This window comes from Paralichthys olivaceus, chromosome 9, assembly GCF_024713975.1.
Source record: "Paralichthys olivaceus isolate ysfri-2021 chromosome 9, ASM2471397v2, whole genome shotgun sequence".
Taxonomy (NCBI): domain Eukaryota; kingdom Metazoa; phylum Chordata; class Actinopteri; order Pleuronectiformes; family Paralichthyidae; genus Paralichthys; species Paralichthys olivaceus.
In genome coordinates, this window is record NC_091101.1 from 13,191,186 (window position 1) to 13,204,569 (window position 13,384).

The window sequence follows — 13,384 nt, forward strand, 5'->3', positions numbered from 1 at the left end:
ATTAACTTTACAAATAATAACAAAAAGATCCGAGTGTAATAGAAACCAAAAGTTTATTTCTACCAATTTGCCCAAGACACTAGAGGAATGAGTTTCCAGTGAGAGAGGGAATACCCTCTTACATTAACAGGCTTGCGTTCAGTTGAATAACACTAGTAAAGCCACTTAAAATTGCAGACATGATGGGGGAAGAATCTCCTTAAAAGCCAAAAAAAAAAGAAAAAAAAGATGCTGGTTGTCTTCGTCTACTATGCCATCTGCAAACATTCACTTGACAATGAACCCTTTGATTAGTTTAAATCCCTTATTTTACCTCACCCCACATATGAAGCCATGCAACTCGCATCAGACACTCAGCACGGGAGAAAGTAACTAAAGATCTAGAAACACCAAAAAAAAAAAAAAAAGCAAAATTGTTTTATTTGTGAGCTTTAAAAGCTCTTGCTCCTGCTCATCTGTAAATCCAGTAGACATGTAAAAATACAACCATACAATACATTAGATTCAAAAGGGTACCAAAAAGTACAGTAAAAATAACACTTCCATCACTGGAAATGTAAATGGACACAAAACAATATAAAATAAAAAGTGGAAAAGTGACATTTGCTTCCCCAGTTCCTCACTTGATCTGTACAAATGGAGCATGAGTCCAAATTTCTGCCAACTCCAAAGGAAAAGCCAGAGCCCATGTTCGCTGTGGTCAGACCATGGATCTCTTTTTCTTATTTACTTTAGACCTTAAGAGAAAAACATGGTGCTTAACGTTACTGAGAATAAACCAAATATGGCATGCTGTTACACAAAGACAGACAGGTGCATGAATGAGTTTGACAAGTCAGTGAATGAACACACACTTGGGGGGGGGAGGGGACACGACCGCTAACTATTACATGAAGCACCATGTGGAAAAGGTGAAACGGTCCTTATTTCTGTTTCTCAACCACCACCAACTCAACCCTTAGTGATCAAGTAGTGTTTGTAGAGATGCATCTTAAGATGGCTGACAGGTGGAATGAATCCATCTTTAATGATCACAGACCCCACAACACGGCCTACCCTAACCCCACCACAATGCTCGAATGGATTTAGAGTAGATGGAGATCTTTGGGATCAAAAAGGCACCAATGGTTACATCTATGTTCTCATACTACCACGGATGATGCAAAAATGCATACCTGCACTACGTGTGATCAGTATGGCTTGTAGCTACTCTGGTGGCCTCCACGTCTTGGAGTTTTCCCATAGCTTGTATTGCCCTGGTCTGGAGGACAAGAGAAAAAGGGACTGAGTTCTTCTGTACAACAAGGAGGACCAAGAAAATAAAGTTTCTTTTTCGTTCCCTGGGGGCACTTATCGCTTACTGTAATCGTAGCCACCCCCATAGCCGTAATAACCAGCAGAGTAGTCATAGCCGCCATATCCGTAGCCTTGCTGTCCATAACCATAGTTCTGGTTGTATCCCTGGTTCCAGTAGTTATTGTAGCCTTGATTCCAGTTGTGGCCCTGGCCTAGAAATGACAGATGAAGCCATTGTCACAACTCTAAAGAATACCAGAAAACTAATTCACACAAATGTGATTCTACCACTGAATGTGGGTGAGTAAGAAGTCTTTGGTGGTATGTACATATAGGCACTTACCTCCACGGGGCCTGCCACGTCCACCATATCCACGAGAACCGTACTGCTGCTGCTGGTACACCTCTTTGGGCTGGGCTACTTTAACTTCGCACTGGAACAACAAAAAAGCAAGAGGAGCTTTTTGAAAGAGTATATTTTAATTAAATTTCATCAGTGTGCAAAATGTGTGTCATTTTTTTACCTTGCTTCCACCAACATTATGGTATTTCTTCTCCATAACTTTGAGGGGAGCCTCTTCCTTGTATGTGATGAACACGAATCCCCTCCTCTTGTCTGTCTTTGGATCTTGGGGAAGCTCAATGGTCTCAATCTAAACAAGAAAACAAACAATGTAAAGGGGCTGATATCATGAAACCTGTTCAGATACATGATTCACAGACTAACAGTGAATTTCTTACCTCTCCAAAGGTTCCAAAGTACTCCTGGATGACTTCCTTTGAAGTATCAGGGTTGAGGCCTCCCACAAAGATTTTCTTGATCGGGTCCTTCTTCATGGCCATTGCTTTCTTCGGGTCAATCTGTCGGCCATCTAACCTGTGCTCCTTCTGTTCCAGGACCTTAAAGGAGAAAACAAGACAAGAGCGCATTGAAAACTGCCCATCCTGTATACACCAGCAATCATTAAGCGCCGACTCAAATCGCTTTGTTTCTCACCTTATCTACACTGACTGAATCTTTGAAGAGAATGAAGCCGAAGCCTCTTGACCGGCCTGTCTGCTGGTCCATCTTTATGGTGCAGTCCGTCACTTCACCAAACTTGGAGAAGTAATCTTTAAGATCCTTCTTGCTCGTGTCCCAGCTGAGACCACCAACAAACATTTTCCTAAACACACAAATAAGGAAGGGGACACATTTAGTGTAACTGGCAGCACCGATCCTCCAACTTTATATATGGCTGTGGGGGGTGGGGTGGTTGCTGGCCGGAGGGGGTGTAAATGTACACACTGTTCCAGAACATCTGTTGACCCCATGACGTGGGAAGGTATGCAACAATTACAGTAGCTTGTGGCTAATTTACAACATTAATGAAATACGATGAAAATTGCTGTACGGGCAATGTGCACATTTCCCCATTAGCCAATACATTAGATTTCTTCCTCACGCGCCCATCCCCCCTCCACTCTGCACATGGCGCCAACAAAGGCCGGCTGAACAAAGAAACATGGCACACCACGACTGCGCTTAACGATCGTCGGATACATGATAGGTTCGCGTCATGGCGTTCAGCACTCACCCGGCATCCTCCTCGCCCTTACTGGCGTCGATCTGTCCGCCCTCGTTGCCGCCGTTCTGCGAGTCCCCGTCCGCGTCGGGCCCCGCAGCCTCCTCGCACTCATTCACGGCGCTGTCGTCGTTCCCCTCCTCGCCGAGGCCGGCTCCGTTGAAATCATCGTCGACTTCGTGGCCGTTTTCCGATGTTTCCATGTACTGCTGCTCCGTCTCAGACATGTTTGAACTATTAAACCTGGAGGACAAAGACAAAACGCGCCCGGTTATCTAAAATCCCGGTGGTTACATAACCAGTCGGGCCGTCCATGCTTCGCCATTTACATGGTGCCAATGCATGCATTTCCCACCATTTTGACCGGCACAATCGCGCTCCATGTATCCACAGATTGCCTCATCTGCGTGCCGGCAAATGGCACCGGAGTACCCGTCTACAAACTCAACATGGTGGCCCCCCCATCATCCTAAATACATTTCTACTGGAGACACAGGTTAGAAAAACGCCCAGCGTGTGTACCACACTGATAAACCGAACCCACACTGTGCAACTCAAAATCGCGGTTACGTAATGCAGAGGCCGAGCAGCCGCACTCCAGGGCCGCTACTTGTGCTGTTTACACACATCTAACGTACCGGCGCCATGAACAACGATAGAGCAAAGGGCCGCGGCCGCGCGGGTACTTACGACAACACAGTGAAACAAACCGAGGCTAAAGAAGAAGGGAAAGCAGCTTACTGGTCACACAACCGGAGAGCTCTCTTCAAGATGGATTCTCCCACTCGACGACAACTCGTGGTTGGTTTTCTAGAACCGGCAGAAAAAAAAAACACTTTTCTGCGGAGGCGGCGTCTGATTGGATGATCGCGGCTGTCGCTCACGGCGGCGGCCAATTGCGCGCGCTGCTTTCTTTTTTTTTTTTACGCAGGAGCTGTTCACGCCCCTCCTCACACAGGAAGCGACTCGCAGCACATTTTCTGCCTCGGATCCAAATGATTCGTCCGCCGCTGTTGCGTCGAATAATGTTTCTCTCTGCGTTTGACTGACTCGGATCTCAGGCCGCTCTGGATCTGACGAATCTGCAGCAACACTCAACACAAGTACAGTCCACTCATGTGTGGAGAGATCACGGTCGTGGTATGGAAGATGTCCGAAATGTAGATTATTATCATATTTGGACAATATTGATAAATTCTGATTGCCCTTTATGTATATGTTATCCTGTAACTAAAGTATAGATTTATAAAACATACTGAACAAGGGTTGAACAAAGAAACACAAACCATATAATAATGAAAAGAAGTACATTATGTAGTACAGGTCCACACTAAACGCTATTTGGTTTGTTAGTATGTACTTTAATTGAGTGTATCAAAGAGTTGCTGATTCAAGAAGTAATGAATCACATTTGGCTGTGTTGTGCTGCAATGTATTGTTACTGTAATTAGGATATAATAAGAAGTACTTTTATTGATCCTCCAAAGAGGAAATTCACTATTGACACAGTAACACAGGGGGGAATGTAGAAAGAATAGAAATAGATATACTATATACCATTACAATATATTCACAAGTGTCTTTATTGTGTCTTTCAGGGAAATTTATTTGTAGCCAGGATAGTACAAACACACAAACCACGAAAACACACAAAACACCTACACTCTGGTTGACAAAGTGACAATTTGAGTTCTGTAATTTATTGAAAGAAGTAGAACCATTTATGTAAATCTGCTGAATCTGAAATCTCATTATGAGTCAAGTCACACCCCTGTTATATTTTTTCCATAGAAAACAAACTTAACAGTTTATTTGTGTTGAAAATATATTTTATTTTTTTATCGAAGGACTGAAGACATTTGTTAGAATGTACCCATTCAGATGTTATGTATTCCTTTCTTACTTCTTGTCTTCTGCCTCTTCCACAACGATTTGAGGCATGTTGGGACAGTTTTTCATCAGCCAGTGAGCTAGCCAAACCTATTGTAAACAATGATATCAACAATAATAAATGGCTAATGAATAAATCTATCCATCTGTATACCTCAAAAATACTGTACACTAAAAACTTACACAGGGGTTGAGAGGCTTGTGCTTGCAGAGCTCAGTGAGCCCTCGAACCAGAGTTGGGTTCACATGCTTGCTCAGGTATTCTTCAGTTTCTTCTCTTGAAGGAAGGGGCTCAATAACAGCTGCAGAGAGAAAAACAAAATCATGTGGGCTCAATACCACATTTCCATATTAGCAACAGTTTGTGTGTTGTGTGTTTTACTTACAGTTTGGAAACATGAATTTGATCTCCCTCTCAGCTGCATCAAATGACTCACTGCCGTGGAGCGCGTTCTTCAGGTCAGTAGTGCCATACTTTGCTCTAAGGCTGGAGGGGGAAAAAACCCACATTTATATGCACACCTCTGCTTAAGTTGTCATGAGCACAAACTGTTACCTTTCAACTTAAAGGACCACAATTATACCAAATCAAAAAATAATAACATTAATAAGACATGGTTAACTATGTTCCGTCACAGGAGTATTCAAGTGTTGTGTCACTACAATATTTGCTGAGATAGTCATATAATGTAAGTACTGAACTTGTCTTGATAGTTGAAATAATAGTGTCTAATTCCCCGAAGTATAGTGACGGCCTATTTTTGTTGTCGCAGCCTTTGTTTCTGAGCAAACATTTACTGCTGTTTAGATGGATCAACTTTGCTTGTTCATTTATTCAGCATGTGGTTCATCGTGGTACATTTTATGCATAAAAGGCCCGACAACAGAACAAAAGTCTGAATCGACACCTTATAAGTTAACAAACTGACCATTCTGGGTGAGTTTCCCGAGCCTTGGTGCTGTTGACAGGCCCCATGAGGGACTTCCAGTGTGCAATAGCATTGCTGCGGGCCAGGGTCAGGGCGATGATGGGGCCAGAGCTCATGAAGGCCGTCAAGTTGGGAAAGAAGTACTTTCCATACTGGTCTGCGTAGAAGTCACTGCATTGCTCTGGACTTAGCTGCAGCTTCCGGTTCTGCATTAGACATGAGATATTGAACATTTCACAGAATCAAATTTTGTGCATTAGAATAAATCTAGAAATTCAAACCTCCTCGAGGGGTAAACGCAGTGGAGAATGATGCTTCATAAGAAAGTACTGCTCCTAATCAATTTATTTTAATTTTAGGGTGCTTGTATTTTTGAAGTGTGACCAGTATATGTGCTGTCAGCGCTCCCTGGCGGACAAACTATGCAACGATTTAAGTGTTTATCTGCTCAACTACCCGTCAGTGAGACTTCACGTACATTTTGAGAAGCCGCTGACCCGTTCACGCAAGAGCATCTGAAACTGTAGCTACAGACGTACCACCATGTAATAAGGTCCGGCACAAATGTTAAAGACAAACCAACCTGCAACACAGCGAATCCCGCTTTGAGGATAACGTCTTCAATCTCCTCACTTCTGTGGATGGCGTCTGGTTTAATGAGAGCCAGGGTTCTCTCCACGTAAATGCGATGATATGAGTCAGGCTCCATCTTTAACAATTAAGTTCAAGATAAGGGTAAAGGTAAAGTTATACAACTACAGTGGGGAACAGGTGGTGAAGGACCAAAGACTTTAAACTGCCTGTGGTCCTAATGTCTATGTCCCCAATTTCCTTTCATGTGCTAAACACCTAATGTCTATGTTCCTGTTGCTAAGATACCACTACCCTCTACGGCAAGCCATGCAGGACAATCCATTTCATGTGTTCAACTTGATTCTCTGGCCTCACACAACTTCACCTTATTTTTTAGCGACTTCACTTTACCTCCCGAGTTCTTAGATACCCTCACCTCAGATTTTAGGGTGTAAGACTATTACACATTTTGTTTATGAATAAAACAGTACATTTTCCAGAGAGGAAAAATAGATTAGACAAAAGCTACCAAAAGTTTTCATGTCCAAATTAGCTTCTTCAACATATCCAATCTTTAATAAACCCGTAGGAGCACATATTCTTTGAAATTCCCGTGATATAAATCACTGATATCATACAGTTAGAGTTGAAACCAAGAGAGCACACGTTCATTTCAAACAAGTCTTTTATTCAAACTGACTTCAACTTATACATCTTATCGAGTTCCAATTGTGACTTGCCACACTCTGATCAGGTTGTCAGTGTAGCCAGCAAACAGGGTCTGAAAAGAAACAGAGGAACGGACATTAACACAGAAGACTCAATTACTTCTCTTTTTCAAAGTTTGTTAGCTTTTAAAGTGCATTTCTCGTTTCCCCTCATATTTGCAGGACTGTCACCAGTTTACATCAGAATTTTAAGTGAATGGGTATAATCACTGGGGGTAACACACATTTGTAGAATTGCAAGACATAAATACTGAAAGGTGTGTTGTACCTGTCCATCAGCAGACCATGCCAGGGAAGTACACTGTGGGGGTTCAGCCTTGCTGTTTGTGCTGATCACTTCCTGTCTGAGCTCATCCACAATGATCTTGCCCTCCAAATCCTACAAGAGAAGGAAAACAACAGGGGCGATCAATAACACAACTGCAGCTATGGGTCAATCTCAGAAACTAATGCATCAAAAACAAACATATTGGTCCACAACAGAGCTCAGAAACAGCCTCTTTATCATCAAAGAATACAGTTGGTTTTGAAGTTTCATCACCGCCCTTAACACCATTGCTTCTATTCTTTACATACTGGTCATAAAATATTCAGGATTAAGTATTTTACCCAGATCTTGATGCTTGGGCCAGTGGCGGCACACAGCCAGTAACGGTTGGGGCTGAAGCAGAGGGCACTGATCATGTCACCACTATCCAGGGTGTACAGGTGCTTTCCCTCATTCAGGTCCCACAGCATGGCCTGGCCGTCCTGGACAAAGAGACAAAAGGTATCCTTTAATAAAATGTCTAAGCAAAACGTACAGCTATTATCTAGGATATTTACATAATGCCAGAGAGCTCACAGCTGGGCTTTAGAGGCATAAACATCACTAATCAGAAGCACCTACACTAAAATGTTTAGAAATCTATCAGCACTTCAAGATTCTTTAGCAACACTATTCAAACAGGTACTTCTACAATAATATAAAGTTTATATCATACCTTTCCACCAGATGCACACAGGGAGCCATCAGGAGAGACAGTCACTGTGTTCAGGAAACCAGTGTGGCCAATGTGGTTGGTCTTCAGCTTGCAGTTGGCCAGGTTCCACACCTTAGAGCAAAGGACACAAAATTTGCATTTAAACCACCATATTTGGTTTCAGACATGTCGAATCAGGTAATACATGCCAGCTTTTCACATCATTGTGCAAATTTAGGATCAAGTCTCATTCGCCTTCTTTTTATAGTCGGTCACAGGTACAAGAACTAAGTAAAAGCTTAAGGGAGTTAAAAATTAAAATGTTACCTTGACCAGCTTGTCCCAGCCACAGGAGACAATGATGGGGTTGCTGCTGTTGGGGGAGAAGCGCACACAGGACGCCCACTCAGAGTGGCCCTCATCCTGCAAATTGAAGAGGTACAATGAAGCATTTTTTTTTTTTTTAAATTCCACACTAACGATTCCTGTTTCAAATTAAATCATCAGCATTTTTGATCGGGGTAAGCTAAGTTGAAAAACGTACATTTAATATTTTTTGTTGGCTGGTAAGTCATGAAAATGAGCAGGTCTACTGAAGACCTGCAGCTCCTTCTCTTAAGACATCAAGCTGTTGTTCAATCACTGTCATAGTGTTGCATTTAAAACCATTAAACTCTATTTTCACCGTCAGAAAGACTGATCCCATGAGACAATAACACAGCTCACCTGGATGGTGTATTTGCAGACTCCGAGAGTGTTCCATAGCTTGATGGTCTTGTCCCGGGATCCAGACACAATCTGGCGGTTATCAGCAGAGAAGGCGACACTCAAAACATCCTTTGTGTGTCCAACAAACTGGCGAGTGGTGACGCCACTGGGGAAACATCACAAACACATTCAAGAGTTAAGACAAGTCATCTTATACTAATTTTCTGTGTTTATAGATGCACATTAATTATTTCTTACCAGCAAGTAAGATATTAAGGCTTTATTCTGCCTAGTACTTGTGACCATAAGAAAGTGGTAACTGAGTGAAAGCAGGTTTAATGTAAGAGTATCATCAGATGAATTAGAACAACCTGATCTCAACTCCAATTAGTCTGAATCCTCAGATAATTTTAATTTAAAAAGCTTCATGTGACAGGGTTGTGACAGGTCTGTTAATCTGGTGGTATCATTTTAAACTGCTTAACTAAGATTGACACGAAACATTTCAAGAGAAATACAATCATTGATGCATCATTGATTGAGTCCATCTATACATCTTTTTGGTTGTCAAACTATGTCACTGGCCACAAACTAGGAGGGAGTTTGTCTTAGATCTGAAACAACAGTATCGATATGGGTTTTCTGTCGACCTGTGTGGATCCTACTTGAAATGAAGTAGATCCTACTATTCAATTATAGCAAAAGATCAAACAAACAAATGGTTCTTTGTTAGAGCTCAGAAACAGCCTCTTTATCATCATAGAATACAGATGGTATTTGAGTTTCATCACTGCCCTTTACACTTTAGTTTCAATGCTTCACATAGTGGTCATGACGTACTCAAGGTTAAGTCTTTTATGCACATGTTGATGCCATTAATGGTTGTGGCTGAGGGCATTGATTGTGTCACCACCGTCTAGGATGTGTTTGCCCTCATTCAGGTGCCAAAACATGACCAGAGAAATGTAGTCATTGATGTGTATCATTAAAAAAAAGTCTGTCACACAACAAACGCGTAACTGAAGACATGTCCGATCCAGGCACTTACGTGGTGAGATCCCACAGGCGGAGGGTACTGTCCCAGGCGCCGGACAGGGCGAACTGTCCATCTGAGGAGATGACAACATCGCTCACGAAGTGAGAGTGGCCCTTCAAGGAGCGCTGGGGGATGCCATAGTTGGTTTCATCACGGGTCAGCTTCCACATGATGATAGACTTGTCTGAAAAACAGGAAAACATCCCACAAGTCAAATAGGCTCAATTAAAAGCAGATATTTAGTGGGCAAGTGAATGTTCACGGAAAATTGTCTAACAGGAAACAGACAATATATCAAAAAGAGGTTATTTCTACATCCACACATTTCTGGATGTACCTTACTACTGTGTATGTGATATGTGTGGTTATACATGTGTACACCTGTTACACCAGCTAAGGTACATGTATCATATCTTAGCTATATTCTCTATATAGTATATCTTGTTGTGTTGCCAGGTACACTGGTATCTAATGGTACATTTCTCTCACTTGTTTAAATATACTTTTATTTGCACTTATGAATTGTACTTGCAGATACATTTTAAGTTAAACTTGTTACATTGCCAGTTATACTTCAACGCGACGTGGTACTTTGAATCGCAGTCGTGTGGAATGTTATACCTGTGGTCACACCACTGTAGTCTACTACACAGTACAGAAGTGAGTATCTACAGCCGAACAGCAGATGACGCCTGCTGCTACTAGCTAGCACGGCTAACCGGTATCTTTCTCTCCGGTGGGCGCTCACGGTCTCGATATAAAACCCGCAAACGACCACACGACGTGACTTAGTGGCTTAATTAGTATACACGACATGTTCCACGTACTTTGGTAAAGTTGTTCGTCTTACGTTATTGCAGCCAACCGGCTAGCTCTAGTGCTATGGGAGCCATGTTGGCGGAGCCGGCGGGGAGGACGCCTCACCTCGGGACGCCGACAGAATCATGTCGGGATACTGGGGCGTCGTGGCGATCTGGGTGACCCATCCGCTGTGCCCCTTCAGGGTCCCTCTCACTGTCATCTGCTCGGTCATTTTGGCGAGGTTCGGCGGTGCCTTTGACGAGGATGGATTCGGATTTTTCAGAGGTCCGAAAATACTTAGGTCCTCATCGCATCTGGGCACAGAGGAAAAGGAAGTTCAAACCCGGATGCAAAAGCTATGAGGAGGTGAACGTGCCGCGGAGCACTCTGGGACATGTGGACTTGATTCTTTCAGCCGGGACTACAGATGTTCTACAGGATGTCCACGTCTGAATGAATGTACTGCTCTCTAACACTCTGTGCTGAGGTTTGGTATTAGATTAGATTATATAGTCCACCTGAGAGAAGCGTTTTCATTGTATAAGTTATTCTATATCCTCTTTATTTTCATTCATTCAACATCTATTTGAACTACATTGGGGTTCAGACCTCATTTACACCATTACCTAGAACCGAAAAATAATCACAACATTCCAAGACACCAAGAAAACACATTTGTCAAACAGCAAAATCTAGAAAATAAGAAAAAAACCATATGACTTGTATGACTGTATAAAACGAATCTAAAGTAAATGAATCAAAAACAATGACAACAAACTGTACGGAAGCCCTAAAGGGTCATACATACATACATTTGATTCCACCCGTTTTCCCGTGATAACGAGATAATAAAAATAAAAAATCGATGGCCGTTCTCGGCTTCCGTATTTTTTTACTTATTGGCAATTTTATCGTTATACTCATCTGACATATTTATATTTATACTGTAATTCTGTTAATACTGCCATATTGCCATATTTATATTTATATTCCACTGATAATTCTGTTTATATTTATACCGTTAATTCTGCTCATCCCGCCATATTTATACTCTTTATATTGTCTAGATTTACTTACAGTTTATATTTTATATTTCATGTTTAATGCTGTTTGCACCGGGGATAAGAGGGAAACGCAATTTCAGTTCTCTGTATGTCCTGCACATATGGCATTATTGATAATAAAGTTGACTTGACTTGATTTGTACACTGATATTGTTGTAATCTCTGTCAGGATTAATAAAGATTAAAATAGATTATAGAAGTATTTCCTGAAAACTGGGGATATAAAATAAAATAGAATACGCAACACATCATTTTAATTTTCAGATTAGAAACCTTCCAAATGAACAAAAGTTAAGATGCAGGACATTTAGATTCTAGAATTGTATTTGGTGCTATACAAATAAAATTGAATTGAATTGAATAGATTCATAACACTTCCATGGTGGTCAGTGATAAAACTACAAATATAAGGTAATTTGCTAAAACTAACAATTGGAATTAAATTGGACACACAATTATGCAGATGTAAATATTGTGTGCTGTGCTCCATTGTTCTTCACCACATGGATCAACTGCAACTGGTTGTGTAACCTGTTGTTTAGTCTGACAAACAATAGAGTAACAATAGAGGACATGCAAACAATTTGGGTTAAATGATTGATATAAACGGTCAAATTAAGAGCACACTTATTTAGCCTAATGGATAACACAGATATGTCAACACTGGAGGTGTAAGTTATGTTTAACTGTGGATTACTGTACATTTTCCACAATACCTTCCGCTTATTGTATATTTTTTATTTGCCGATAGTATTTTCTATTTCATTTTTCCTATTTATATATTTATATTGCACAAACACACCACAGCAAATTCCATGTACGTGTTAACCTACTTGGCAATAAAGCTGATTCTGAATTAACACTTTGCAGCAGCGCTGTCCATCACTCTTCCTCACTCATGGCAGAGACGTTGTAGGAGACATTGCTGGATGGTGTGGTACACTTATTGCATTACACAAAAATAAAGACTGTCACAAAGAATGAATACTACTGTACATGGGAATTGACTATAGGCACCAAGCATCTGATACAAACACACACGCATGCACACACTGACTCCTCTGCTCACCTCTCTCTCTCAATCTTGCAATAAGCATTGGGCACACATTCAAAATGTATACTTACTACTTACTGATGGGGACAAGGACTTAGATTCAGTGTACCTACAATTCCCTCCTCTCACATTTGAGGGAGAGCTGACTGTATCATGTATTGATAAAGATCTATCAGCGGACAACAATCTAGTAAAATGAACAGTTATTAGATGAAGAGCCTACCATTAAAATGATGCAGTTACTGTTCAAGGCAGGACACTACAGGCAAAATAATGTACTTCATGTACTGGTCAATTTTGAGTCTGTCTGTTTGCATCTATAGATTTCTCTGAAATTCACCAAACAAGCTAATCAGCAATAATAATAATAGTTCAGGGGAAAATAGTCTTGACTTGAATCATTAACTTGGGAATTTCTGTACTGATATGTTTAATCCTATTCACCTGGCGGGCCAATTGGCAAATGTATGCAAATAAAAGCATTGTCATTAGTTAACATCTAATTTGAATATCAAGATGATGATTGTGATGACATCATTAGATATGTTTGACTGTATTCCCCTGTAGTGTCTCCCCTTACGTACAGTACATTAGCCTGTATGCCCAAACTCATCACATTATCAATTAGCTCATGCGTGTACATTAGCAAGACACAACTGTATTTGTTTTTTGTCTGTGGTGGGAAAAACCGGAGACAGGAGCTGAGGGGGTGCTGCCTGTCTGACGTGACTGTGATGACTGTGTGCTCACCACCGTGCAGGAGACGTGGAGTTAGGGT

General features: G+C 41.4%; 3 protein-coding genes and 1 long non-coding RNA gene across 6 annotated transcripts; 1 reads left to right on the top strand and 3 right to left on the bottom strand.

Moving 5' to 3' along the window:
* Positions 1 to 36: 36 nt before the first annotated feature.
* Positions 37 to 3,759, bottom strand: hnrnpaba (heterogeneous nuclear ribonucleoprotein A/Ba). 3 transcript variants are annotated; one of them, XM_020108436.2, is made up of 9 exons: positions 3,603 to 3,759; positions 2,874 to 3,104; positions 2,294 to 2,462; positions 2,038 to 2,196; positions 1,821 to 1,949; positions 1,640 to 1,730; positions 1,362 to 1,508; positions 1,176 to 1,261; positions 37 to 737 (listed from the first exon to the last, which is right to left on the bottom strand). In XM_020108436.2, the coding sequence occupies exons 2-8, from the start codon at positions 3,086 to 3,088 to the stop codon at positions 1,191 to 1,193; spliced, it is 981 nt and encodes a 326-aa protein (XP_019963995.1). In that variant the 5' UTR covers positions 3,089 to 3,104; positions 3,603 to 3,759; the 3' UTR covers positions 37 to 737; positions 1,176 to 1,190. The 3 variants fall into 3 exon arrangements, with proteins under 3 accessions (XP_019963995.1, XP_019964152.1, XP_019964073.1); XM_020108593.2 differs by having other exon boundaries at positions 3,552 to 3,640; XM_020108514.2 differs by having other exon boundaries at positions 3,217 to 3,603.
* Positions 3,760 to 4,672: 913 nt separating this feature from the next.
* Positions 4,673 to 6,525, bottom strand: nme5 (NME/NM23 family member 5). The gene is made up of 5 exons (XM_020110924.2): positions 6,264 to 6,525; positions 5,681 to 5,886; positions 5,138 to 5,238; positions 4,935 to 5,053; positions 4,673 to 4,841 (listed from the first exon to the last, which is right to left on the bottom strand). Exons 1-5 carry the CDS (start codon positions 6,387 to 6,389, stop codon positions 4,761 to 4,763), a joined length of 633 nt encoding a protein of 210 aa, XP_019966483.2. The 5' UTR covers positions 6,390 to 6,525; the 3' UTR covers positions 4,673 to 4,760.
* Positions 6,526 to 6,924: 399 nt separating this feature from the next.
* On the bottom strand, positions 6,925 to 10,910 carry rack1 (receptor for activated C kinase 1). Its single transcript, XM_020108897.2, has 8 exons — positions 10,612 to 10,910; positions 9,700 to 9,871; positions 8,670 to 8,817; positions 8,271 to 8,366; positions 7,965 to 8,075; positions 7,591 to 7,731; positions 7,250 to 7,360; positions 6,925 to 7,034 (listed from the first exon to the last, which is right to left on the bottom strand). Exons 1-8 carry the CDS (start codon positions 10,718 to 10,720, stop codon positions 6,969 to 6,971), a joined length of 954 nt encoding a protein of 317 aa, XP_019964456.1. The 5' UTR covers positions 10,721 to 10,910; the 3' UTR covers positions 6,925 to 6,968.
* LOC138411527 (uncharacterized) lies at positions 8,008 to 8,401 on the top strand. The gene is made up of 2 exons (XR_011244151.1): positions 8,008 to 8,141; positions 8,212 to 8,401. It is a non-coding gene; the product is annotated as an uncharacterized lncRNA (long non-coding RNA).
* Positions 10,911 to 13,384: the final 2,474 nt, after the last annotated feature.

Bases quoted from the DNA above. Each gene is read 5' to 3' on its own strand.
- hnrnpaba (XM_020108436.2), bottom strand. From the start codon at position 3,088: ATGTCTGAGACGGAGCAGCAGTACATGGAAACATCGGAAAACGGCCAC. The intron at 2,463-2,873 runs GTGAGTGCTGAA...TTGTGTGTTTAG, and splicing joins AAGGGCGAGGAGGATGCCGG to GAAAATGTTTGTTGGTGGTC. The intron at 1,262-1,361 runs GTAAGCGATAAG...CTTGTCCTCCAG, and splicing joins TGGGGGTGGCTACGATTACA to ACCAGGGCAATACAAGCTAT.
- nme5 (XM_020110924.2), bottom strand. From the start codon at position 6,389: ATGGAGCCTGACTCATATCATCGCATTTACGTGGAGAGAACCCTGGCT. The intron at 5,887-6,263 runs GTTGGTTTGTCT...TGTCTAATGCAG, and splicing joins CGGGATTCGCTGTGTTGCAG to AACCGGAAGCTGCAGCTAAG. The intron at 5,054-5,137 runs GTAAGTAAAACA...TTCTCTCTGCAG, and splicing joins CAAATTCATGTTTCCAAACT to CTGTTATTGAGCCCCTTCCT.
- rack1 (XM_020108897.2), bottom strand. From the start codon at position 10,720: ATGACCGAGCAGATGACAGTGAGAGGGACCCTGAAGGGGCACAGCGGA. The intron at 8,818-9,699 runs GTAAGTGCCTGG...ATGTTTCCCCAG, and splicing joins CGCCTGTGGGATCTCACCAC to TGGCGTCACCACTCGCCAGT. The intron at 8,076-8,270 runs GTAACATTTTAA...CTTTGCTCTAAG, and splicing joins GCTGGGACAAGCTGGTCAAG to GTGTGGAACCTGGCCAACTG.